The following is a 26,347-nucleotide window of genomic DNA, read 5'->3' as shown; positions in this document are numbered from 1 at the left end:
CGTGAGGCTGGACGGGCTCCTCGGGCCCGCCAGCTGACGTGGCGTGAGGCTGGACGGGCTCCTCGGGCCCGCCAGCTGACGTGGCGTGAGGCCGAGGCCGGACGGGCTCCTCGGGCCCCCCAGCAGACGTGGCTTGAGGCCGGAAGGGCTCCTCGGGCCCTCCAGCAGACGTGGCATGAGGCTGGTGCGGTTCTCCTGAACCCCCAGCTGACGTGGCATGAGGCTGGATGGGCTCCCCGGGCCCTCCAGCTGACGAGGCATGAGGCTGGATGGGCTCCTCGGGCCCTCCAGCTGACGAGGCATGAGGCTGGATGGGCTCCTCGGGCCCTCCAGCTGACGAGGCATGAGGCTGGTGTGGTTCTCCTGAACCTTCAGCAGACGAAGCATGAAGCTGGCTGGATTCTCCTGAACCTTCAGCAGACGAAGCATGAGGCTGGCTGGATTCCCCTGAACCTCCAGCAAACGAAGCCTGAAGCTGGCTGGATTCTTCTGAACCTCCAGCAGACGAAGCATGAAGCTGGCTGGGTTCTCCTGAACCTCCAGCAAACGAAACATGAGGCTGGCTGGGTTCTCCTGAACCTCCAGCAGACGAAACATGAGGCTGGCTGGATTCTCCTGAACCTCCAGCAGATGAAGCATGAAGCTGGCTGGGTTCTCCTGAACCTCCAGCAGACGAAGCATGAAGCTGGCTGGGTTCTCCTGAACCTCCAGCAGACGAAACATGAGGCCGGACGGGCTCCCCGGGCCCTCCGGCTGACACTGAAATTGGCTGCACCAGCTGTACCTCCGGCTCCAAACCGGCCTGGATAGCAGTCCCACAGCAGCTTAGCTGAGCCTGATGGCTAGCTTTTCCAGGGCAAACAGTCTCTGTATAGCCGGGTTGCGTTTGTGATACGGAGCGTCGGTGGCGCGCACGCCGCTTTTTCTTAGGAGTGGAAGACGGCGGAGCGATGGGTGGAAGTCCCTGGTAACTCCGAGGTCCCCCGAGAGCCAGTCGAGTTCCCCGGAAAGAGTGCTCGTGCTCCGGAATGAGCCACGGCTTCCACCGGAGCTCCTCCTCCAAGAGAGCGCAGAATATAGACTGGCGCTCGTCGTCGTCCAAGTCTATGGTGTGCGGCGCTTCCTCGCGCTGAACTGTGACAGGAGTATGGCGAGACTGTGATGAGGGCGTGGAAACTGGTGAGCTGAGAGGTGGTGACGCTGCGGCGAATCTCAGCGAACCGACACGAACACACTCAGGTTCCGGAGGCAGCAATGGAGATGACTGATTGTGGGGTTGTTGTGACTGGTGGGTGCTGGAAGCCATTTCCTGACTCGACAGTCCCTGGGCCTGCAGCATCTCCTTTATCCTCGTAAAGGCATCAACTATGGCAGGTGAGTCCGGGAGCTGGAGAAGGCGGGGATCCCTCTCCATAATAGCTTCAGCAGCGTTAATCATTACCAGCTTGCTCTTTAAATCGGGCGCTGTAAAGAAGCGGTCGAGGATCGCTTGGATCCGAGCAGTCTCCTCCAGACACTCGGTGAGAGCAGAATCCGCTGGGTCCATGACTGGTCAGTTCGTTCTGTCACGGCGGGGTGCGCCGATGTGTGCGGAAGCAGGACCCAAAAGCAGATGATGACGAGGAATAGTAATGATTAACAGAAAAGTGAACCTTTATTGCGATGGCGGCAGGAAATGAACCAAGAGACCAAAGCAAACAGGCAAAACACTAAGAAACAAAACACTGAACTGACAAAACACTAAGAAACAAAACACTAAAGGTACTAAGACCAAAAACTATAACTATGACCGAGGTGGAAAATAAACAGGCTAAGACTATGACTATGACCATGATTCTGGTGAGAATAAACAGACGAACTGACAATGGCATGAAGAAAACAAAAGGCTTAAATACAGACATGAGGTGATCAGGGGAAGTGGCGACACATGAGGAAACAGCTGACTGACATGAATCTAATGACAGGACCAGGAGGAGTGAAAACTAAATACAATGACCAAAGAACACATGACACTGTCAGAATAAAACAGGAAACACTAAAACTAGAAATACAAACTTAACATACCAAATACGTGATGAATAATGCAAGAACTCAAACAGAAAACCCAGGAACAATAACTGCCTAAACTAAAGGCAAATAGGAAATAACACAAAACTAACAACATCTCAAAAATTGAGAACAATACAAAGAAAGCTCAAAGTGCTGGGTCGGAGACCCAGCCTGTGACATGACCACACACACACACATACCCATATACACACTCACACCCCCGTTACCTGCATGTGAATACTGTAATGCCTCCCTACCAACGCTGTACATCCTGTTGATGTCATCTGCCACCTCTTTAGTAAAGTTATTTGAACTACATCACTGTGGAGTACCATTCCTTCTGACCGAGGACGACTCAGTTGAAGCGTGATCGGCAATCAGTGCAAACATACATTACAAGTGGTCCTTCGAGCCGGATTCGCCTTGGCTGAGTTAATGAGATGGCAAACCCTCAGGATAGAGGTGCATCGAGTAGCTCCAAGTAGTTCAAGCAGCTCCGACTATGAAGAGGATGAGAGATGGCAGAAGATGGAATCAGTTTGGAGCAGTGTCCTCCAACACATGACTCAACTGCAAGTGTCTATGGAGGAAACTCATGGGACATTACTGAAGCGGGTGGAGCGTTTGGAGCAAGCTTCTAAACCTGGCAGTCCTCTTCCCCCAGAAACAGGAGCGTTAGAACAACCCCAACATATTTCCTCCATAACAGAAGTTGCACCACTACAACCTAGCAATGAGGTGTTACATGACACCACAACACCGGCGAACATGCCGACGCCAGTGGAAACATCTGCTCCATCACCTCCCCGTAAAGCGAGCCTTCACATTCAGCCAGTGCTGCACCCTGCCACTTATGTAGCTGCATCGACGCCACTCAGGAGACCTGGGCGATGCACTGCTGAACCCTTCTCATATCAGCGATCGGAACATCAGCTCCTGATGAACAGGCCAGGCCAGGTGCAGCTATTACATTCTGCATCCCCAGCTGATCAGCCACTACAACATGCTCATCTTTCAGTGCACCAGCTATCACAGGCTGTGGACCCAATGAGTCTGCAGCAGATGTCACATCCCGCTGCTCCTGTCTTCCAAGTCAGACATCCAGCTAATCCTGTGTACTTGCAGCAACCTTCACGTCCACCAGCGCCTGTGACCCAGCCATCACAGTGGACAGAAGCTCATCGCCCTGTGCCCACCATACTGCATCCTGAAGCTGTGCCTGATCCAGCTGGCAAGTACTATGTTCCTTATCCCTCAGGCAGTAACTATTCATCATCTTCCTCTGCTGAACACCATAATCCACAGGTTGCCACACTCACACCCCCGTTACCTGCATGTGAATACTGTAATGCCTCCCTACCAACGCTGTACATCCTGTTGATGTCATCTGCCACCTCTTTAGTAAATTTTTGAACTACATCACTGTGGAGTACCATTCCTTCTGACCGAGGACGACTCAGTTGAAGCGTGATCGGCAATCAGTGCAAACATACATTACAGTTGTCCTGGTACGTTTATGGGCTCAGTCTCTCATTTAAGGTCAAACTAAATGAAACGTGGAGTCAGTTTTTAAAGCCCTAAAGAACAGGGTCAGAGATTAAATTTGATCCACTGTGACAGAAAGTTTTGTATTTATAGCAACCCATGAAAACATCACAGGCTGTGTCTCACACTAAACACAGTCTTTACTGAATACACACTGCAGAATCAGGTTGCATGGGAAAAGCACCACTCTCTGGGTAATGATAGTTTATAGCAGATATAAGCTGTAATTCTTAGTAATCATACAAGGTTTTTCCACAGAGGCCTGTGGGAAGAGACATTTGCTGCAAGCAAGGAAGCAGAATCGACTCCACATGGAAGCAGTTGCTACAGTACTGTTCAAAAGTTCTGAGTCACCCTTCATTTTTTTATATTTTGGAGGAAAGTAAGAAATTTGGGCCACTTTATTTCCTTTAAGTAGTTTCACGAATTGTTCTCCGGGCTTTTTGAAGGATATTTTCCTTGGGGGAGGCCAATCCATGACTAATAGTCAATTGTCAGCACCAGTCAGATGATTTCCAGGTGGTCTAACATTGTGGATCCAAATCTGATGGTAATTCTCTGTCTCCAACACCACCGGCTGAAATGCAGTTTCAAACCATAGTAGAGCCTCCACCGTGTTTCACAGATAACTGCAGACACTCCTCCATGCATATTGACAATGATTTAAACCAAACATTTCAAGTTTGGTGTCATCACTCCACAAGATGTATTGAATCTGTTTTTGTCCAGTTTTTGTGTAGTTTGTCATGCTTCAGCCTGTTTCCCTACCTAATGGCTTCTTGACAGCCACCTTTCCACTGAGACCATATCTGATGAGGGCTTCAGGAAACAGTAGCTGGATCAACAGACAGTTGCGTCTCAGGTCCTATTTCAGCTCAGTCTGCTGTAGATATTTTTTTAGGCCTGCCACTACTTCTTTCATCCTCCACTTGGCCAGTTTTTTCCAACTCGGCTGGGTGTGGAGCGTTTCCTTTTCAGGCATAAACTGCACAACCCACCTACACATGCCAAGTTTTAGGCTAATAACTCTGAGTGCTCTTGTCTATGCTGGATAAATGTTTGGTTCCTCAGTCTCGTCATGCTGCATTTTTCTAGCCTTTTAGGGTTGTGGGCATTATCAATGTCATGTATGAAAGATACACAACAGAACAGAAATACAAAGAACACAAAGAACTTTAATTTGGAACAACAGCAGAAAGAGTCAGCTCTGAGATTAAACAGAAACATTCTTTGAAATAAATTAAACAGCACAAACGTGGCAATAATTAAATAATAATATAATACTTATTTTTTTGCCTAAGTTTCACAGAAGGCAGCAGAAATAAACAGCACAAACAACAAACAGCATAAATATGGAGCTGCACTGTCTACATGTTGGCGGATCCAGAACATCAAATGAATATCTGCAGTTTCAAGTTTCAGTTCATGGCCGTTCACACCCTAAAGGGTGGATCTGAGGGTAACCATGAATAAAAGGAGTAGTGAGACCAAGTTTGATTTAGATCCATGATCACTGAGCTATTTTTAATTAAAATTTTAATTCCAATGTATAATCTATTAATAGAGTCTCCATAAATTATGTTTTTGGTACTTCAGAGGTCTTTGGTGTCCTTCCAGTCTTCAATGTCTCCAACATGTTTTTCGACTCAGTTTCTACTTCAGTCCTTCCACATGATGTGTGACTGAACTGTTCCCACTGAAAATGTCTTTCCAAGGCTGTGGGTTGGAAATATCCAGTAAACTGTGACCAATAAACCAGCATGTTCATTTCAGTTCAACACAGTGAAAACCATGAAGGACTTTCCCACTTAACCTCCTAAGACCCGAACTCTTCCACAGCATGCATTTTTAATTTCTCTTTGATATTTGGGCTGATTAGGACCCGATGAATGTAAAAACAAAGACTTACCAGACTTTTTTTTTACCTGATTTTTGTTTCTAAGAAAAATGAGAGCCACATACGAGCATATTTATTTAAAATTTCAATAGAACAGTAGCAGTATAATGTCCTCATAAGTGAATATCAGGCCCTTGTAAAGTAAAATTGAGTATTTTGTTCAAAATAACCCAAAATGTGATGTTCACATATGTGGACGCCAGGTCCTAGATTAAATTTGTCCACTGGAGGTCATTCAGAAGCTTACTGAAAGATTCAAGGTGACCTTGACCAGCAAGATGTACAATTTAAATAAATGAGAACATTAAACCTGACAGTAATAAATAATGCTCTTTATCCTGCTAAGTGTTGATCTCCAGACTGAACTTCAGGTCTCTAATGAAGTCCAAGCAGTCCTCCAGTGTTGGACAGAGAGCTACAAGTGAAAAAAGAAAGTACAAAGAGGGTGAAAGAGATGGACCAAAGAACAAAACTGCAACGACATGATAGAGTCACATTCAAACTAGCCTCTAGTCTCTCATCCAGATCACCACACCCTGAACCCACTGCTCCACCCCTCCCCTGCAGCTGAGCCACAAACCACACCACAACTACAAAGAGGTGAAGCTTGGACATCTCTGCTGGCACATCCTCCTTTGAGCCTTTGAACTCAAAAGTTAAAAGTTGCAATAAATATTCAACTAGTGTACAATTATAGAGGATGAACACATCCATAGAAATTGAAACTGTTTTTGTAGCTGGCTATGAAGACGTGGATTTCTGCTGGCTTTTAACATGACAGTCTGTGAGGGCTGACTTGAGTAGATGAACTGCAGTTTGGGGCATTTTCACCCCTGCTTGGCATTAGCTCAGTGTACATGTTGGTTTTTAAACAATCATTAGGGTTAGATCGAAATAATGTTGCTGACAAGGAATGGAAAATAATTTAACCATTGGTTTTAGACTGGCTACTTCACTGCATCTGAATCCAATTTAAAGAATAACCTACATGTGGCTTGTTTCATATATTTACTGTTTAGATATCCAGATTTCCCATGCTGTGTTTTTTCTGATACAACACTTGAGTCTTCACCTGAGGTCGAAGTTTAAATCAGACTCCGTTTATAGAAGTGACCTTATGAAGGGTCTCAGTGCTGCTGGGCCAAGTGTCTTCCTGTGGCTGCTGGTTTGAACCTCCAACCTGACTATCAGGATCCAGCAGAGCCAGAAAAGGTAAATCTCCAATGCTCTCAGGTCCATTAACACCAACCCTCCTTTGAACTCCTGGAATTGTTATGGTTCGTTTAGGTCACTTCGTCGCCTTGATGCTTCTGTTGAAAGAAGTTGAATAATAAGTCAGTCTGATGGCAGAAGAAGCAACAACATGTTTGTGTTTGTTTGTTTCTGATATACATTTTATTTGACGGCGAGAGAAATACGCAGTCACAGCCACAACCGACACAAAGGCAGTAACTACGACAACCAGAAAGACCCTGGACCGACCTGCTGATATATAAAAAAGAAAAAAAATGAACAAGGTCACCACACAAAACATCTCACCCAAACAAAAACAATGCAGAGAAAATGTGGGTTGTTATCTCACTATTTCTTGGAGACATCTCACGAGGATCTGGAGTTTGGAAGTTTCTAGGATACACGGGACTCTCTGTCGTAGAGGTCTTAGCGTACTTTGGATCTAAAATATAGTCATGATCTGTTCACATGAAGGTTTGGAAATGAGTTGAAAACAAAAACGTACCAAAACAAATCTTCTCACCGACTACAAGTTCAACAACAGCAGCTTTCACTCCGCTCTGCAGCTTGGGAATGAAACATCTGTATCTGCCGTTGTCTTCCTCCGACACGTTCAGGATCTTCAGTGAAATGTTCCCGTGTTTCATGTCGTCCATGAACAGCTCCGTCCTCCTGAAGTACGAGGCCATCTTCATGTCGGGGACCTCCTGCCTGTCCCTGTACAGGTGAACGTACTCCACTCGGCTCAGCCGGTCCGACGGGTCGGGCTTCAGGTCGGGTTTGGACCACTCCACCGTCAGACCCTGGACATCGAACATGGGCTCCAGGTGACACGGCAGGATGACATCATCACCCGGAGCGGCGATGATTGGAAGATTTGAACCGATCACCAGAACCTCACCTGGAAATATGGAAAATTAAACGTCTTGAACTCCACAGACCCCTGTAGAGTTACACACTGACGAAATAAACGCTAACAACAGTTGGCTCTGCCACTTTATACTGTAAAGTGAAAACTCTACAGTGATCCGGAGAAATCAAAAGAACCTCTAAGAAAAAGCACTTGGTAATAAAAAAAAAGAACTTTATTTTAACAGGAAGATGCCTCTGACAGAACCAGGCTCAGGGAGGTGCAGCCTCATAAAGAGCATAAAGATGAATTATGTTTAACTGTGTTATGGTCACCTTTTCTGTCATGGTCCTGGGCCATGTTGGCCCAGTGTTCTTAGTTTCCTTGTATGTTTGTATTTTATTCCATGCTTCCCCTGCCCATTATGTCTAAGTTCTCCCCGTGCTCTCTCTTCCCCCTGTGTGCCCTCTATGTATTTATGAGCCCTCGTCCCCTTTCGTGTTTATTCCATGTCTCCCCTGCCTGTTACGTTGGTGTTCTACTCGTGCTCTCTCTCCTCCTGTACTTCCTGTTTCACCTCTCCCGTCAGTGTTCAGTTCACCCCGCCCTGTCTCGTTATGATTATCAGTGTCACCTGTGTTCCCCGTGTGTTCCCACTTCCCTCGTTAACCCTCTGTGTATTTCTGTCTGCGTCTCCCTCTGTTCAGTGTGACGTCGTCCCTCATGTTGTGTGGATCTCCCTGTGTCTCTCTGCGTATGTTAGTTTACTTTTCCCAGTTTAGTTTTGTATTTCCTATGTTCTGCCATTCCAGCATTAAAGCTGTGATTTTGAGTTCATCACCGTGTCTGTGAGTTTTGCGTTTGGGTCCTCCTCCTGCCTGCCACACAGCCGAGCCTTGACATTTTTGTTTTTACTGCTGAACAACTCATGTTAGCATCCTGACATTAGCGAGTCTCACCACTGGACTGCCTTCGTTAATGTGTGATTTTAACCTCAGCAAATAACCTGTTATTATAGGAGTCTGTGCAGTAAATACAGACACTCTGTGATGTTACTCATTCATTTAACTCTTTTAAATAACAGCTGTCAACTGTGACTGCAGACACAGTGTTAGCTGTTAAATGACTGTGTAGAAAAGTAGTTTGTGGTTCCAGCCTCGTAAACTTTTATTTTAAACTGATGACAGCTGCTGCCTCTGGGAGAAATATAAACTTCACACTTAAACTGTTGAGTCATGTGGAGCCTAAATGATGTGACACTGAAATATTGAAGAAAATAAGTCACACACATCTCTGAGACCAGCCAACAAACTGAACGAGTATCTCTGAGCAGCTACAGATTCATCTGAGATGAGACACGTGCACATTCATCTTAGTCAGTATTTTTTGAAGCTTTTAGCTCTGCTTGAATGTGTGAGGGAGTTTTCTTGGTTTCTTCAGATTCAATACTTGGAGTCCTTTATAATACATAAATGCACATGTTCTAAAGCTAAACTTTCTTTCTAAAAAGACAATTACTTACTTTTGTGCTTTTATGACTTTTGTATGTTTTAAATGTTGCTATTAAGTTGGAAAGAAGGTCTCTATCACAGATAGCTGTAAATTCCTTAGATATCAGGACACAAAGACACGACACATTTTCAGATGATCATCGGTTTTTAATCTTTGATTGTTTGAAGTTTATTGACATTAAACCTCCATAAAAGTACCAAACTTGACAGAAAAACTTTGCTCATCATGAATGCAGAAGTTACCTGTCATCACCTTCAGTGACGCCACAGTAAGAAGTAGTGGCTCTACTGAATCTGGCAATCTGGCCCAAACAGCTATTATGTTATGACATCTTTCTTAAAGTTATTTGTTGTGCAACGTTTAATTAAGATCATTATTTACCTTGAACAGGAGTCCTGACGATGAAAGCCGAGCACAGGATTAAAGTCCAGAGTGGAAAAGGGAAAAAAGAGTCCTCAAAGTGCGATTTGTAGACACACATGATGAGAGCAAGCTCAGACAGTCTGTGGCTGAGAGAAGCAAATCTTCTTCTTCTTCTTCTTCTGTACAGCTGCAGTCAGGTCTGCCTCCTACTAATAAACGATGCAGCCCCTCCTTACCGCTCATGTGAACATCCAGGCTGTGAATGGGGAGGTTTTAATCACAGTGTTCATGCCGTAAATCTTTTAGCTGTCACAGTCTGACTCTTCCTCATTTTATAACTCGAGTGGCTTTTAATTAGTCTCGTGTTTCTAAAACCGCGTGTTTAGTTGGGTTTGATTTTTCTTTGGGATTAAAAGAATCTTCAGCTTCTTACTGATTGAATAATTAGAAACCTTCAGATATATCAGTATAAAGGAATGTTCAGGGCCAGCTGTAGACACGATAACTGGCGCCTGATATCCGTCATGGCCACCTCGTAGCTCAGGGCCTGCAAAACAAGCTTCGCCCCACAAGATTTAACTGGATAGAAAGATGAACATTCTCATATAAAACTCTGTGAAGTGCCAGGAGGCTTACTCTCTTTTGGGAAGCCGACCACAGCTCCAGGCTAGATCCAAGCTAAATTTGAGGTTGAATTTATGAAAGTAAATTCTTACTGTTCCATTTGAACTAATATACGAGTCACATTATGACTGAGGGAGATGAGTGTAAAACACTGAGTTCATTATTTTCTCAGTTCAGTTCAGTTCAATGTTTTTTATATAGCACCAAATCACAACAACACTCGCCTGAAGGTGCTAAACATTATCAGCTAAAGATCTTAAAATAATGAGTCATGTGGAATAAAAACCCACGTGAAACAAGAAACTATTCTTCCCAGACTGTCTCGCCTAAGCATTTATCCTCCCTCGCACATTTTCTCATCCATTATTCTGTAATGTTGCCTAAAGTTTAGTAAAATTATAATGCATGGGAAAAACAGGAGTTGTGTCACTCTTGTGAGCAATCATATTTTACTGTAAGTCTTATTAGTAATATGAGTGTTTTCCCCATAGAGGCTGTGAGGGAAGCAGGGAGGGTCACAGATTGTCTTTAAACTGCATGCAAAGCGAGGAAAACTAGCTCGCCACAGAGCGAGAAACTGTACAGGACATGTAAATACCAAAAAACAAAGCTTCAGATGGTTCTGCTTCAAATGGTGTAAAAAAGCACATGTGAGACCAATGATTTTAAAATAGATATTCACAGAGAATTGAATATGAGTACACACACACAGTCACTGTATTCATATAAAAAATAACTTTATTTAAATCCATCCGAGAATGAACTTTATATAAAATCTTCAAAACTGTGAACAGTCCCAGTATCCATCTGTACACAACAGAACAGATGCACAAAGACACACAAAGACACACAACTTTAATCACAACATGTCTGCTCTACTCTTTTATAAGCGCTGATATTTTGTTGCATTTCCATGAGAAACAAGGAGAATGGGAGCTAGCTGTGTCGTTTACCAGAGGTAGATCAAATGTACATGACGAAATTATCACTGATAACTGCAACAAAAATTTAAATCAGAATCTGTTTGTATCTTTATTTTGTAACTTAAAATGAAAAAATATAGACACTTCTAGTTTTCCTTACATAAACCGGAGCTCTGTATCAGCTTAAGAAATGCATTGACTCTGTCGTAGAGATCTGCCCACCAGCCAATTTCAAGCTAAATTTGATAAATTAGTTTAAAAACATAAAGTCTCATGTGAAAATCAGTTACATGATGTCATCCAGGACAGCCTTTGTAAGTAAACACTTTCTCCACATCAGTGTCACGATAACCGACCTGTTTTGATTCAGACTTGCATTAAACTGATTTGGTAAACATGAAGAAACAAAAAGTCCTGAATGTGGTTTCCAAACTTTATGGTTACATCAAATCCTGTTGATGTTTTTACAATCTTCTGCATCTCCAAGATCCACACTGATAGAAAAATCTTTTTCCAACACACTGAGCTGGAAATGTCCAATAAAACTTTATAAATAAAGCAGCAAATCGATTTCAGGGAGGACTTCCTCTTTTAATTTGTCCATCACTAGTAGCTTTTAGGAAGAATTACTTTGTCCTTAACTAGTAAGGTGTAAAACTTTAATAAGTTAGAATTTTAAGTCTTCAAGTTAATACAAATCCATAAAAATAAATATGATCTTCATCCTTCTACATCTTGAGCAAAGGAGGTTTTCTTCAGTCTTGCATTAAAGGGACTAGAAAGTCCTTAAATCTTTAAATGTTCTTTTTCTTTGAAAATGAGCTCGATAAATAAATCCACTGCCTTTATGATGACCTCAGTGCTGCTTGGCCCGAGTGTCTGCCAGTGGCTGCTGGTTTAAATTTTCCACTTGACTGTGAAGATCCAGGAAAGATAAATCTCAAATGGTCTCGGCTCCATTAACACCAACGTTCGCAAGGCACCTGGAATAGTTATACTTGGCTTTGGGTCGTTTTGCCTTCTGAAAGCTTCTGTTGAAAGAAATTGAATAATGAGTCAGTCTAACAGGAAGCAACAACATGTTTGTGTTTTATTTGTTTCTTACTTACATTTAATTTCTGATGAAGGCAGCGAGAGAAACACGCAGAAAAAGCGACGACAACCAGAACCGACATGAAGGTGATGACAACGGCGACCACAGAGACCCTGGATCGACCTGCTGACGTAAAAAAAATGTCACCCAAACACAAGTGACACAGAGAAAATTTGACTTCTCACCGTTTGCTGGAGTCGCGTCCTGAGGATCTGGAGTTTGGAAGTGCAATGGCGTCTCCGTCGTGGAGGTTTTAGCAAAATTTGGATCTAAAAAGACCATAAACACTAGAGTTATAATAAGCTGATAAAATGAGACTGAAAGTTTGGAAATGAGTTAAAATAATACACAAAGCATGATTCCAAGTCTGAAAGTTCAGTTTGGATTGAACAAATCTTCTCACCGACTACAAGTTCAACAACAGCAGCTTTCACTCTGCTCTGCAGCTTGGGGATGAAACATCTGTATCTGCCGTTGTCTTCCTCCGACACGTTCAGGATCTTCAGTGAAATGTTCCCGTGTTTCATGTCGTCCATGAACAGCTCCGTCCTCCTGAAGTACGAGGCCATCTTCATGTCGGGAACCTCCTGCCTGTCCCTGTACAGGTGAACGTACTCCACTCGGCTCAGACGGTCCGACGGGTTGGGCTTCAGGTCGGGTTTGGACCACTCCACCGTCATACCCTGGACATCGAACATGGGCTCCAGGTGACACGGCAGGATGACATCATCACCCGGAGCAGCGATGATTGGAAGATTTGACCCAATCACCAGAACCTCACCTGGAAATATGGAAAATTAAACCTCCCGAATTCCCACAGACCCCTGTAGAGTTACACCGTGAAGACCTGAAGATCATCAACAGCCCCATGAGTCTTTGTGCTGTTACCGCAGAAGTGTTTCTGGGACCAAATTAAATGAAACAACTACTCCTCAGTATATTTGGTAAAAAGAACTGTTTAATCCTTCAGTTTAAATGAAGTAGTGACATATCTGTGAAGGTTTTCAGCCATCCAGATTATCGTAGTCTCAAGCCCTTGCGTTAAAGGCTGCCAGAATTATTTTTCCCGTTTTATGTTCATGCAGATGCTTTAACTCTTATTTGAAACACCTGGAACATCCTGGTCACACTGTGGCACTTTGGCTCTTAATAAACCATGTTGGTTGGCTGGAGAAGACCTCTTCGAAGAACCAAAACCATTCCTACTGTCTTCAACTCAAGCGTTTATGTAAGGAACGTTTGGATTCGGGGAATAAACAAAGTCATGTTATTTTTGTTATGTAACATGCAATTTGTTTTTGTTTTTTTTAAATATGTGATTTTTTTTTTATAAAGAGAGAATGCTGATTTCTGTTGGACTGAAATATCTCATCGTCTTGATTGGATTACCATCTAATATTTATGTCCCACCCCCAAGGATGAACTGTTGCCTGTAACTTTGTAATGAGATTAAATCTGCCTTTTAAACAGTAAATATTTTAATTTCATTAATGTATCACTTTCATTGGATTATACTTGGATTGAGCTTTATTTAAATGTTCATTATGTCTGTGTAAGTTGTCAGTCATCCATGTTCACATATTGGACAGAGAGGACAGATGGTTTGAAAGAGGAGTGAAAGACGCCATACTGTGAGCGACTGTCTTTGAACAGAGGCGGTGGTTTACGACACCAACTGTCTGCTATCTATAATCCAGTTTTGAGATCCTCCCCAGACACCTTAACGCCCACTCACATCTTGCACCAGTCGATTTCAATGGATCACATGATAGGATGAGGCAAGGTCTCACAGCGGTTTCACCCGAAACATCTGGTGATAATTGTTTTGAAGGAAGGAGGGTTCAGGGCTTAAGCAATCAGCATCATGGGCTCATCCGGTTAGAATAAGAATAAGCAGCCATCTAATTCAGAATTATTCTCAGGGTTCTCCTTTTATTCTCAAATAAATAAGGCAAAGAAGGAAGGAAACAAAGACACACATGGACTGCCACAGCTCAGCTGCCGCCCCGTGTGGAAGTGAAGAAAGAGTGAGCCAAAAGTGAATGCAGTCCTTATATAATGTGTGACATATAATGTGTGACAGGTGAGTGCAATCGAGGACAAGCACCACACCCAATCAAAGGTGAGAGAACTAAACAAGGTGCATCTGGTGAAGTGAGTGGGTGTGCTGGGATTTGCCAAAGGGTGGGTCTCTACAACAGCCGCCCCCATATTTTCTAGAGAGAAATATGTTGATATGGTCAGGATCGATCTTCGTCAGGAAGCGGGGGCAGGGGGATCAGACAGGAGACAGGGCGGATATAGGTTTTATCCTGTACTAAGACCTCCACAGTTCTGATGCGGTCATCTGGGCTTTTCAGCAAGCGTGTCACTCTCCCTACAGGCCAAAGGGCACGTGGAAGGTGTGAATCCATAATCATGACGACAGAGTTCTATGTGAGATCTGGGTTCTCCTTCTGCCATTTGGGTCTTCTTTGGAGGGATAGTAGATAGTCTTTTATGAAGTGCCGCCAGAAGTGATCTGCCAATATTTGTGCATGTCGCCATCGTCGTCGACCTAGGAGGTCAGAATCAGAATAGGATACTAAGGGAAGTGACGAATCATGTCGGCCCATAAGGAGAAGGTTTGGGGTTATGGGGTCAATATCCGCAATGTCTGAGGATACATAGCCTAGGGGTTTTGAGTTAAGAATGCCTTCAACCTCAATTAGGACTGTTCTTAAGACCTCTTCAGTGAACATTTGGGCACCAATGGTTCTCTTCAGAGCATTCTTCACAGAACGTATCTCCCTCTCCCAGGCTCCACCGAAATGGGGTGCATGCGGGGGATTGAATTTGAAATGGATTCTTTTAGTCATCAGGACCGGCTGTAGAGTCGGAGCAAGGTTGTTAAAGGCTGCCCGTAGTTCCTTATCTCCTCCTTTGAAGTTAGTTCCTTGATCACATATGATTTCCAGGGGTGTTCCTCGTCGAGAAATGAATCGTTGGAGGGCCATGAGGAATGAGTCGGTATCCATGCTGTTTAGGAGGTCAAGATGTATGCACCGAGTGGTGAGACATTTGAATATTATTCCCCACCTTTTCTCCGATCTGCGGCCGGTCTTGACCTTGTATGGTCCAAAGCAGTCTATTCCTGTGGAGTAGAAAGGTGGTTTGAATAACCTAAGACGAGCAGCAGGCAAGTCTAACATTTTTGGAATGATGGGCTGTGCTCTCCATTTCTGACATGCAGCGCAGCTATACTGATGCCTGCGTACTGCTTCCCTTCCTCTGAGAATCCAGAATTTCCGACGTAGTTCAGCAAAAAGTCTTTCTGAACCAGCATGATGCAGTTTGTCATCATAATTTTTGTATGATCAGTTTGGTCACTGGATGCGCCGGATCAAGTACTATTGGGTGAATGACATTCAATTCCAAGTCTGGGCTTTGCCGTAATCGGCCTCCTACATGGATAAGTTCAGAATTCTTGCACAGCACTGGTGACAAACACAATAGACGGCTGTCGGATGAAAGGGGTTTGTCTGACTGCAAATGGGCCAAATCTTCACCGAAACTGTCCAGTTGTGCCTGACGAAGGATTTCTTGTTCTGCTGCAGAAGGAATGTTACCCTTTTGGTTGGAGAGTGAACGAGCCGTGAAATCCAATAGCTCTTGATAGGTTCTGAAGCTGGGTGTGTATGTATGGGAGGGTATACTGACAATACCAAAGAAGTAGGCTTTCTTTAACTCAGTCTGATCATCATCCGGATGGAGATCTGTAACTGTGGGCCAGTTATTCGAAGGTGCATGCAGAAACGAGGGACCCTCGGTCCACCTGTTTGGGCTAAGGAACTCTTTCAGGGATTTACCTCTCGTAACATCATCAGCAGGATTTGTGGCTGAATTGATGTATCTCCAGTCTTGGCTGTTTGTGAGGTTTTGAATTTCTGAGATTCTGGCTCCTACGAATACCTTGAAACGACAGGAATCTGACTGAAGCCAGTGAAGTACAGTTGTTCCATCCAGGATCCAGGAGATTTTTATTTTTTTTCTCCCCCCCTTTCTCACTGTCCCTCTCCCCTTCTGTTTTTCCTTTCCTTCCTCTTTCTTTCTCCCTTTCCTATCCCTCACTCATGTCTGTCCCGTCTGTAACATCTGAAAATAAAATATAATAAATAATAAAAACAAAGATCGATCAAATGGACCAATACGGCAATGCCACGATGATCCATTTGGCAAAGTAAATCCATTGGGTATCCTTGTTGGTCTTCAGACAACAATTCTGATGGCTAAAGAACCAAATGGGACAGGCCAAAAAAAAAAAAAAGACAAACGCCGTAGAGTTCAAAGAAACCATTTAAAAAATATATTATAATAATAATAATAATAATAATAATAATAATGATAAAGATAATAAAGCATTCACACTAATTACCATCAGATTCGAGCACATGATAACGAGTCAATGTACACAAAGAACAAAGAAATATAACCCCTGGTACAGCTGTAAAACGAAACCAATAATCTTCTGTTTATTTGGTGTAACATTTACATTCTTATCTCAAGTTCATTGATCACATGTGTATAAATGAATTGTCTTACCAGAGACGGTGAGTCTGCAGCTGTTGTAGCCGCGACCATAACCTGTGTCCACCTCACACAGGTACAGACCCGAGTCCTCAGTCCTGAGTCTGGACAGCTGGAGTCTGATTCGTCCTTCTCTGAGGGCGTCTTTGTCACTCTGGACTCGTCCTGAAAACTTTTTGTCCTGATCCTCTGAGAACTCGACACCATCAAAAAGATGATAAAAAGTCCAGTATTTATGGCCATTATTCAGGATACAGAAGACCTTCAGTGCTGAGATGGACGTGTCTGGTTTGGTGGTGAACGTCCACTCCAGTGTGATGTTGTGGTTCTCCTCTGCCTGATAGGAGCTCTGTGTCACATCCACTACAAATGATCCTGTTGAGGAGACAGAGAGGAGCAGACACACAACTTTATACAACATCAGAACTTTTTTTTCCTGACATGCTCCTGTCCATATTGTACATTACTGACATACATGTGAAATTTCAAACTAATTGAAAATCTTATTGTTTGCTGAGGATACAAACTTGGTTTGACTATAATAAATCAACATTGAAACTGAGTACAAACAAAATTGATAATATTTGGGAATCCCACATATTTGACCAATAGAAAATAAATATATATATATACATAAATACATATACACACACATGTACACACGCACGCACACACATACACACACACGCAGTATTGTCCCATTAGACTTCCTTGAATTATATATTGTGTAAGTGTGGGGAAACACATACATTCTGCAAAGAAGAGCAATAAGGATAATAAGTAAAACCACTTCAAGAGAACCAGCAAATCCACTTTTCCTTAAATGTAATATTCTTAAATTTAAAGACTTGGTTGACGTCAGAACTGCACAATGTACAAAGCAGCAAATAAATCTTTGTCCCACAACATTCAGAACTTGTTCCAAATAAGACCAAATACTCATGACCTGGTAGGAATGCTTATGTTAAGCAAGACAGTAGCAAGGACTACATTAAAATATCCCAGCATTAAATTTGGTCTGCGAAATAAACCGTGCAGCTTGTGAATACAAAGCTGTTGAAGTAGTGAGCTGCATTTTATTGCTTTCAATTCTTTGTAGGAAAATGTGAAATGGATGCAGTGGTTTATTGAAATGTGTGCCAACATTCATGGAAATACAGTAAATAAGGTAAACACAGAGTCTGTGCTAATCCAATGAACTAGAACGTAATAGAAACGTTATTTACCTTTAACAAAATCCAAGTGAAGAATTGAAGTCCACAGTGGGACCACAAGGAAAGGCATGAAATCCATGATGTCATCTTCTTAACAATCTGTGGGGATCCAGATCTTCTTCTTCATTTTCACATTCAGGCTGCAGACAAAAATATAACTGTTACATCTCAACACACAGACATGCTGCATGTTCAGCAGCATGTCAGCCGCTACGATACTGACCAACTACTAATGTTAGCTGGTGGCTGCGAGCAACAACACCAACAACCAACAGAAATCTACTAAGTTCAAGAGTGAGGGGAATCCTGAGCAACACCTAAAAATCTCTAAAACGATTGAAAACTAAACTGAAATCAGGAAAATACAACACAGTGAGCAGCATGCAGAGATATTTTACAGGAACATGCTTTAGAAATCACCACAAACCATCATAAATCTGTTTTTATTTATTCTGAACAGGAAAGTGTGGTTAAAAAATGGCAAAATCAGACAAAAATCAAATGTTGCTGGATTAAAAAAAACTAAGTTTTTCTTTTCTAAATGAAATTCTGTGTAAGAAACTGACTGAACCTCTGTTACCTGGAAACATCATCACGGTTTTCCAGCAGAGAAGATTTTACCAACTGTGTTTGCAGGAGCAGCTGACGTCTTCATCTCTGATAAACAGCACATTAGTGGGAAAAGCTTAAACAAATGGTTGGAATTCAGTTGAATCCAGTGACGTCTGTATAGATATTTATCTCTAGGACAGAAAAGTCTGACCCCTCAGACTTCATTCAAAAATGTGGGTGTTTGATGGAGAGTTGCGGTTAGTGAGAGTTTGGAGACCGTTTGGAGGTTTATGAGAGTGAAGAGAGAAAGTCAGGAGAGAATGGAGCCGGCTAAGAAGAGGAGGATGTCCTCCCCTGTGTGGGAACATTTTGATCTTATTCCTCCCAACAAGGTATGTAAATTTCTACAGAAGATGTATTTTCATAATACTGATGGTGCAATACAATTTGTGTTAAGCTGTCTTGACTTTTGTACAAGGTGAAGTGTTTGCTATGTGCCAGGGAGCTGGGATATAACAACAACACCTCATCCATGCTTAGGCACTACAGAGCTTTGCATGAGAATAAGGGGAACACCAATGGAGCAAGACCAGGTGAGCCATCAAATGCAATGATAATATAGCATGCAGTAATGTTACTAAATGATATAACAATATTATACAACTGTTATAAGTTACGTGTGTGATATTTATATTTGTGCTTTGTCTTTATTGTCTTTCCTCAGGAGAACAATCTCAAATAGATGAAGACCTGGTTAGCATGGTGATTGAGGACTTCCAGCCATTTAGCATTGTGGAGGACAAAGGATTCAAAAGATTTGTTAAATCATTAAATCCTAGCTATGTTCTCCCCACTAAAAAGGTCATAAAAGCAGTGAAAATTGAGTTTTTACAGAATAAAATGTGAACAGGCAGGACTGAGGCTCAGTGTGTAGCTGTCCATACCTCAACGTTACAAAAGCACAACCACTGTCCACACCCAACCACACCTCACCTCACAGTAAATAATCATTTTCCATACTGCCAGTATAAATATACACAGTATACTGCCATCACTACAATATACATGTTTTACACACTCCTTTTGTTGTTGACATTTACAGGCTGTGTGCAAAAGGCCACACTCTTCAAATTCATGCCAGCTATTATTTTTACGTCCAGTAGGTGTCCTGCTAGAGCAAATGAAGCTTCAAGAAGCTTTGCACTGGGGTGAACCAGTTGGATGAAAAGCTTCAGTGCTTCATGAAGCTTCATCTGCCAATCACTAGCAGAGACTGACGGGGCGACTCGGACTTCCTCCGCTCCTAAATGCGACTGCTAAGTGGCTGTCAGGGAGACGATCTTATTAAGACGTCATGCGTAATTTTGGGGCGTGTCATTGGTCGCCATGAGGACACAACAAAAACATTCCCAGATCTCTTTTGGTTTATCCAGTTGCTAAAGTCCCACACCTCCTGTTTGTGGCTCTGGGACTGAGGTTTACTGGGTTTGCGCCCTGTGTCATGAAACAGAATAACTGAAGCTGTGTTGTAATCACCAGTGACATAGTAGCGTGTAGTGTAGTCTAACAGAGTTAGAAAACAGCTTAATGAATTTCCTCAAAATTGATGTGGACAAATACCGCAACTCCATTGTTACTCCAGGTCCCAAATCGCTGCACAGTGCATGCCTCAGCAAAAGAAAATAATCCCAAGATGGAGAATTAAATGTGCAGTTGTATCACACACTGTTGATGACGACTGTGCGCTGTTATCTTTGTACCAGTTGCCAGAGTAAAGAGGGAACCCAGGTAATGTTCCCTCTAATTTTTCATGTATCTGAGCGAATACACAAACTCCCTGAGCGGTCCTTTGGACCACTGTGAGCAACAGCAGACGTGTGCACTGTGGTCACGCCAGCATCAAATCCATCCAGGTTGCACGGTTTATTGAAATAATCAAATTACAGCATTTACATTTATGTTAGACTACTTTTAATTAACTGCTTTAGCCCACTTACAATGAAAATTAAAAAAAATCTTGTTCATGACCTGTGTAGTATGTTAACACTGTTGGAAGTAAAAATAACTTGAACTCCAATTTTGAAAACACGTGTTTAAAAAAAAACTTATTAAAAAAAACAAAAACAAAAAACTGTCATATGCTGTAGGAGTGTCTGAAACTGCAGTTCACTGAACAAAAGTTCAGTGAACTTTTGTGCTGTCGCTCCCGTGTCGACCTTCTTCTCAGTTTTGGACTCATGCTCATGAGTTTTGCATTTGGGTCCTTATCTGCCTGCACAGAGCTAGTTCATGATAGCATCAATGCAAAAAGGGCATAAACACAAAGCGCGGACCTGCCAAAACATCAGAATCAGTGAGATGTCGCCTTTCTCACCCGACGGCACGGACACGATCAGGGCTGAAAGCCAACAGCTTTCCAAAACTGAGTCCAGAAATATACAAAAACAGTTCAAAACAAAAAAATGCTGGAGTCCAAGGAGGCAGTGTCCATAGAGATCAGAAGGTCGACGTGGGAGCGACAGCACAAAAGTTCACAGTTCAGCTGTTCCTGGGTGGAAGACGGCGGTGACTCCACATCTCGTTGGCATTCAGATAAAGAGCTTTGTAGTCTTAAAAACTCAATGCACTAAAGCACTAAAACATCTTTGTGTAATAAACTTCATATTAAACCTTTGGGGTCCAGGGTCCAAAACAAAATATCCATCAAGGGCACAGGAGCACAGGGAACAGTCCAAAACCGTCCAGGGTCCAAAACAAAATATCCATCAAGGGCACAGGAGCACAGGGAACAGTCCAAAACCAAATGTCCACCAACAAGACAGCAGCTCAAGGAACAGTTCATTATACGCTATTATAAGTTCAGGGGGTTGGCCCCCGGGGGCCGATGGCTCAATAGCTCATAATTGGTCTTCTGTAAATATATTGAAGGTCTTCACCCTCTCCACCAGAATCCCGCTGATGTATAATTGGGGGTCCTGGTGAAGAGCGTGTACAAGAGTGGACTGAGCACACAGCCTTGGGGAGTCACTGTGCTCACCATCTTTGTACCTGATGTCATTGTACCAACTCTGACTGACTGAGGTCTGCCTGTAAGGAAGTCAAGTCAAGTCAAGTAAGCCTACAGTGGCTTGCAAAAGTATTCGGCCCCCTTTAACTTTTCCACATTTTGTCACATTACAGCCACAAACATGAATCAATTTTATTGGAATTCCACATGAAAGACCAACACAAAGTGGTGCACACGTGAGAAGTGGAACAAAAATCATACATGATTCCAAACATTTTTTACAAATAAATAACTGCAAAGTGGGGTGTGCATAATTATTCAGCCCCCTGAGTCAATACTTTGAAGAACCACCTTTTGCTGCAATTACAGCTGCCAGTCTTTTGGGGTATATCTCTACCAGCTTTGCACATCTAGAGACTGAAATCCTTGCCCATTCTCATCAGAAGCTGAAGTTCATTCAGTAAACAGATGTGACAGAACAGCTGGATGTCTGTCAGTAATCAGCAGCTGATGTGAAACGTGAAGAAAAAAAAAACTTAAATAATAAATAAAATAAAAAAATGAAATAATACAGACAGCATGAACATCTCTTCAATTTGTTATGAATACACTGTTACCATAAAACAATCTACAGCACAAAATATAAACCATTTAGAAATCATAATAAAAATCAAAGTTGGTGGAAGCAGGTCTTGATTTAGGAGATTGCTGCCATCTACTGGCTGATCTGCAGTTATGCTGCTTGATGAGACCCCTGAAGTTCTCAGAACATTTTATGTGCTGTCCAGTATCTGCTGCACCACCCATGGGAAGTATTTCAAGCATCAGTGACTTCAAAGTTTGTCTCCTTCAGTCTCACAGAAACATAAAGGATCAACTAATTTAATTACTTTATATTAACAAGGTTAAATATATTGCATAGTTTAGAATATAACATATATTTAAACACTGTAGTGCAAAAAAAGATATTCACCAATAGGGCTGCCACAATTAGTCGACTATTAAAAATGTCGACAACTAATTTAATTTGTCATTTGAAGCTTTGTAAAATCCTGAAAGACACAGGAATAAGTAGTAGGATTTAAGAGTGTAATAACCAACTGAAACAGAAGAGGGCAGCACTGCATGCCAGCTTTTAAATCCCAAAGAAGAAGAAGAAGCAGCGTCCGGTTTCATACCTGTGTCCAAATTTAGCGGCCTGGGTCAGACCCAGGGTCCCTGACAGAGACAATCTGAAAATTTCATTAAAAGCTTAATAATAGTGATGGCCCGCTTGAAGCTGAAGCTCCGGTGCGTGTGTCAAAAAAATCAACACACTGCTTCAGAAGCACTGTATCGAAGCTTGATTCGCTTGGCCAGAGTCACGTGATCAGTGACGTCCGAAGCTTCATTTAGAACCTAACTGCTTCGGTATCTGATTCAATGGTTTATAAGGAAGCGAATCATTCGTGGGATTTGTGGTGTTTTGATGGTGACAGATAGCGAACCACTGATCATTCTACTGAGAGATTTAGAGCCAGCGAGGAATAGAGGAGGTTCTGTTGTGTGGGAGTATTTTGAGTTGATTTTTGTCAATCGGGTGGGTTTTCCAGCTTTGTGTTCTGGCCGTTTGCTTTTGTTTTGTGCGTGTTTATTATATCTGAAAACGGGAAAAAGGTAAAATGTCAAAAATCTGCTTCCATAATATAAATATCATTAAATAACTTTAGAAAACTTCCATTTGACTGTTTACATGTAATGTTGTAAAAAAAATATTTTATTGTTTAATTAATCTGAAAATGTTAGTCTGCCAAATGTGCAGCAACTGAATGTATTTATTCTCTTTAGCTGATAGTTTGTGGGGCCCAGTTAGACTGTATAACTGCATCTCTACCAGTTTCTCTGCACTCCAGCCTCCTCTGTGCCACATGAAGGGATGTCCCTTAATGCAGGAGAAATTATCTCCACGAAAAGCAACAGGTTCGGCCATCGCACACTAGAACAAATTCGCCTCTTAAATAAAAATGAAAAAAGGTTACCTTAAATGCATCATGTTTTTAATTTGCAAGTTCATAAGCATTTTGATAAGCATCCTGAAACATTGCATAAACAAGCATAAGCAGAAACATTGTTTCAGTGACAAGATATAGGCGGCAATCACTTTTTGGCAGGCTTAAAATGGCATATTATGGGTATTAATGATCCTTTAAAAGTTATTCAGGATTTCTTAGAGACTGTTTGGGATATGATGTGCCACATATCATCCTTTTGGATGATACCCAACAAGTTTGAAGCCGAAATATTGTTTCAGTGACAAGTTATAGGCCACAATCTCTTTTTGGTAGCGCTAAAATGCCATGTTCTCAGTCGTTATTCTGAACAAACAAGAAAGAGTCATGGTGATACTGGCACAATAGGTCTTTATTGTTTTAACTACTATTCGACAGTCTTATAACAAATATGAACAACGAGAGTAGACATACTAAACCTGTGGGCATTAATTATTCCATCGTGATGCGTGTAGTCATTCGTGAATGCGATACACACTGAAAGCAACCTTCTGATAAGCGTCATAATTCGGTTACAAGAAACGTTAAAGCTCCATAAATGCATACCTTTGCCTAATAACAAAGGCATAAATGTGTTTGGGTTTTTCCCCCCCCCCCACGTTATATCAGTTGCACGGAAGTAGCTGGCAACGCAAGTAATCCGGGCGCTGCAGCTTTAAGCAGCTGCGCGCGCTCCCGCGGACGGCAATCAGTTTCTGGCAGACAATCACTTTTTGGCACAACACCGGGAACGAGCTCACAAAGAGCACGCGCATTTTTTCCGGTCCGGAGCTGTAGGAGAAACACAAGTTAACTCAGAGACACAGACTGATGCGACAAAACCAGTAAGTAGGTGTACAGCGCACACTGTAGTGTGTAGCACACAGGAGTATTAGCTTATTACGTACACGTTGGTAAGCTGTCTTGTTGCAACTGACGAACTGAAACAAACGAGCGTGCTGTGTGTGCAACAGCGCGACAAACATTACCTGTCCTTTTATTAACTGCACAAGTAGTGCTGGTCACAGCTGCTGGCTACCTGTGTAAGGCTGTCATGGGTCTGTAGCTCTGTCACCGTTTTAGGGAACATATTTAGTTTTAAAGTATTTAGAACATATTTAGTTTTAAAGTAAGTTTCCGGGCTTTTCCTGCCTTTCTGGAGGGATTATATTTCACTAAAAACGATCTAATATGCATGCCCACATAATTATGCATTATTATAATTATGATATATTAAAAACACACGCTGTATTTTAAAGAACATACATTAAGAAGCAGATTATATTAGATTTATATTTTAAATAAGACAAAAGTTGGATTTTACAGCAGTAAAATGATTGTATCTCTACAGTTTAAAAATGTAATAAGCTTTGCCCTGCACAGAGTGGATAGTGAAACAAATGGAATCATCATAATGACATTATTTCATATTTATTACTTCCCCCTCCTCTTTGCTTTATTATTGTAGCTCTAGTAATAAATAACAATGTAAGGATTCTGGATCAGCACCATGATGCCCATAGTATATACAGTATTCTGAAGAAGGTCTAAAATGTCACTGTGTGTGCGTGTGTGTGTTTTATTTAGATGGATTTTTAAAAAAAAATATTACTCAGGATATAACATTGTGCAGACATGCCTGGTAAGGACATGAGGAGGAAACAGCAGGAGGTGTGTGAGGCTACTAAAGGCAGTGCTATAACATTTTTCTGTCATCATTTTATTATAGATTAAGTGCAGGAGTTGTTAGGTGTGGATAATTAGATTATAGTTTATTGCAATAGCAAGTTGTGCCTTGTTCTCACATAGACAGCAAGTGGAGAATGATATATGAAATGATGGGATGGAAGGAAGAAGAGAAGCAAAGAGTGATTCACAGGCAGAGCCTAAATTATTTCTCACAGTTTTTTGTTGCCTTATGGTTCCAAGCGCTGTCACCAATCTTTGCATTTTGTTATTATCTCATGACACTTGTTTAATCAGCTACCATCTCTCCTGTGGACTTTTTAATGTCTACAGTCTCAGATCAACACAGCCCTGCCCTCCAGCACTATCAGCAGCAACATTGTACCCATCAGGTAAAACATCGGCTACGTTTGCTTTGCCTTGTTGCCCATATTAGATTCTTGATGAATGTGTGTTGTTGTTATTCAGCCTGGTTCAATGTGCCCCTTTTTAACTTTGAGCACCCGCCCCTTTAAACCTCTCTGCACAGCCCTGCCACACGGCAAAGGAAAATTGATAATAGTTAATTTGGCTGATTTGATTCATAAAATGTTATTAAACTGCAGCTCAGAGTAACGTTTAAAATATCCGCTTACCCTGAACCAGAGTCCACACGCTGAAAGCCGAGCACAGGATAGAAGTCCACAGGAACGAAGAGTCCTCAAAGAACGAGTTGTACACAGACATGGTGGATAAAGTACACAGTCTGAATGAATGAATGAATGAATGAATGAAGGCTCCTCTCGACTGTGTTTCTGCCTCCTGCTCCCGAATATTCTCTCTGACACATTTTCTCTCCGCCGGTTGCTCAAATACTCTCAGTGTGTTTTGGAAATATGGGCGGATCTAAACTCCACCCCTCTCTGTGTTGATTGGCTTAAAATGACATAGCCAATACGCTTTTCCGGGTTAACTGGTATGCTTGGTGTTTCCTTGGCAATATTTGTTTACAGTTCTAGATTTTTCTTTTCTTTTTTTTTTTTAAATTGCGGTCAGCGATTTGTCATGTGATTTTTGTTTTCAGAAAAACATCTTTGTCATGACAGAGTGAATTGTTGTTAAATGTCACCTGACAACGAATGATTATAATAAAACAGTAAAAAAAGAAAAAAAAAGTACATGTATATATAAGTATATATCAAAAGGAGGGATTTTCCAGACCAAAAA

The 26,347-nt window shown here is 42.1% G+C and overlaps 2 protein-coding genes and 1 pseudogene across 8 annotated transcripts; all 3 read right to left on the bottom strand.

The window, feature by feature from the left end:
* Positions 1–6,786: 6,786 nt before the first annotated feature.
* LOC146554606 (myelin-oligodendrocyte glycoprotein-like) lies at positions 6,787–9,615 on the bottom strand (annotated as a pseudogene). The gene is made up of 4 exons (XR_014889436.1): positions 9,468–9,615; positions 7,074–7,625; positions 6,884–6,976; positions 6,787–6,801 (listed from the first exon to the last, which is right to left on the bottom strand). The product of XR_014889436.1 is annotated as a myelin-oligodendrocyte glycoprotein-like (transcript).
* A 1,626-nt stretch (positions 9,616–11,241) lies between these two features.
* Positions 11,242–26,067, bottom strand: LOC146554604 (myelin-oligodendrocyte glycoprotein-like). Of its 6 annotated transcripts, none has more exons than XM_085255347.1 (5): positions 25,777–26,067; positions 12,493–12,870; positions 12,275–12,358; positions 12,106–12,215; positions 11,243–12,027 (listed from the first exon to the last, which is right to left on the bottom strand). In XM_085255347.1, exons 1-5 carry the CDS (start codon positions 25,865–25,867, stop codon positions 11,989–11,991), a joined length of 702 nt encoding a protein of 233 aa, XP_085111473.1. In that variant the 5' UTR covers positions 25,868–26,067; the 3' UTR covers positions 11,243–11,988. The 6 variants fall into 6 exon arrangements, with proteins under 6 accessions (XP_085111470.1, XP_085111473.1, XP_085111475.1 ...); XM_085255349.1 differs by having other exon boundaries at positions 11,243–12,024; XM_085255348.1 differs by having other exon boundaries at positions 12,106–12,212.
* LOC146554605 (uncharacterized) lies at positions 14,330–18,198 on the bottom strand. Its single transcript, XM_085255033.1, has 3 exons — positions 17,882–18,198; positions 16,671–17,030; positions 14,330–14,466 (listed from the first exon to the last, which is right to left on the bottom strand). Exons 1-3 carry the CDS (start codon positions 17,946–17,948, stop codon positions 14,330–14,332), a joined length of 564 nt encoding a protein of 187 aa, XP_085111159.1. The 5' UTR covers positions 17,949–18,198.
* Positions 26,068–26,347: the final 280 nt, after the last annotated feature.

This window comes from Mchenga conophoros, linkage group LG18 (assembly GCF_057382185.1).
Source record: "Mchenga conophoros isolate Kocher_MC1m ecotype Shallow Benthic linkage group LG18, M_conophoros_male_GT1.1, whole genome shotgun sequence".
Taxonomy (NCBI): Eukaryota; Metazoa; Chordata; class Actinopteri; order Cichliformes; family Cichlidae; genus Mchenga; species Mchenga conophoros.
This window is presented reverse-complemented; position numbering and strand designations above follow the sequence as displayed.

What these genes read in the sequence shown, in the direction of transcription:
- LOC146554604 (XM_085255344.1), bottom strand. Translation starts at nt 25,867, where the DNA reads ATGTCTGTGTACAACTCGTTCTTTGAGGACTCTTCGTTCCTGTGGACT. An exon ending in CGTGTGGACTCTGGTTCAGG is followed by an intron (nt 12,871 to 25,776) that starts GTAAGCGGATAT and finishes CCATATTTCCAG; the next exon opens with GTGAGGTTCTGGTGATTGGG. An exon ending in TGTTGTTGAACTTGTAGTCG is followed by an intron (nt 12,359 to 12,492) that starts GTGAGAAGATTT and finishes TGGTCTTTTTAG; the next exon opens with ATCCAAATTTTGCTAAAACC.
- LOC146554605 (XM_085255033.1), bottom strand. Translation starts at nt 17,948, where the DNA reads ATGGATTTCATGCCTTTCCTTGTGGTCCCACTGTGGACTTCAATTCTT. An exon ending in TCACTTGGATTTTGTTAAAG is followed by an intron (nt 17,031 to 17,881) that starts GTAAATAACGTT and finishes TCTCCTCAACAG; the next exon opens with GATCATTTGTAGTGGATGTG. An exon ending in CTGCAGACTCACCGTCTCTG is followed by an intron (nt 14,467 to 16,670) that starts GTAAGACAATTC and finishes TTTGGCCTGTAG; the next exon opens with GGAGAGTGACACGCTTGCTG.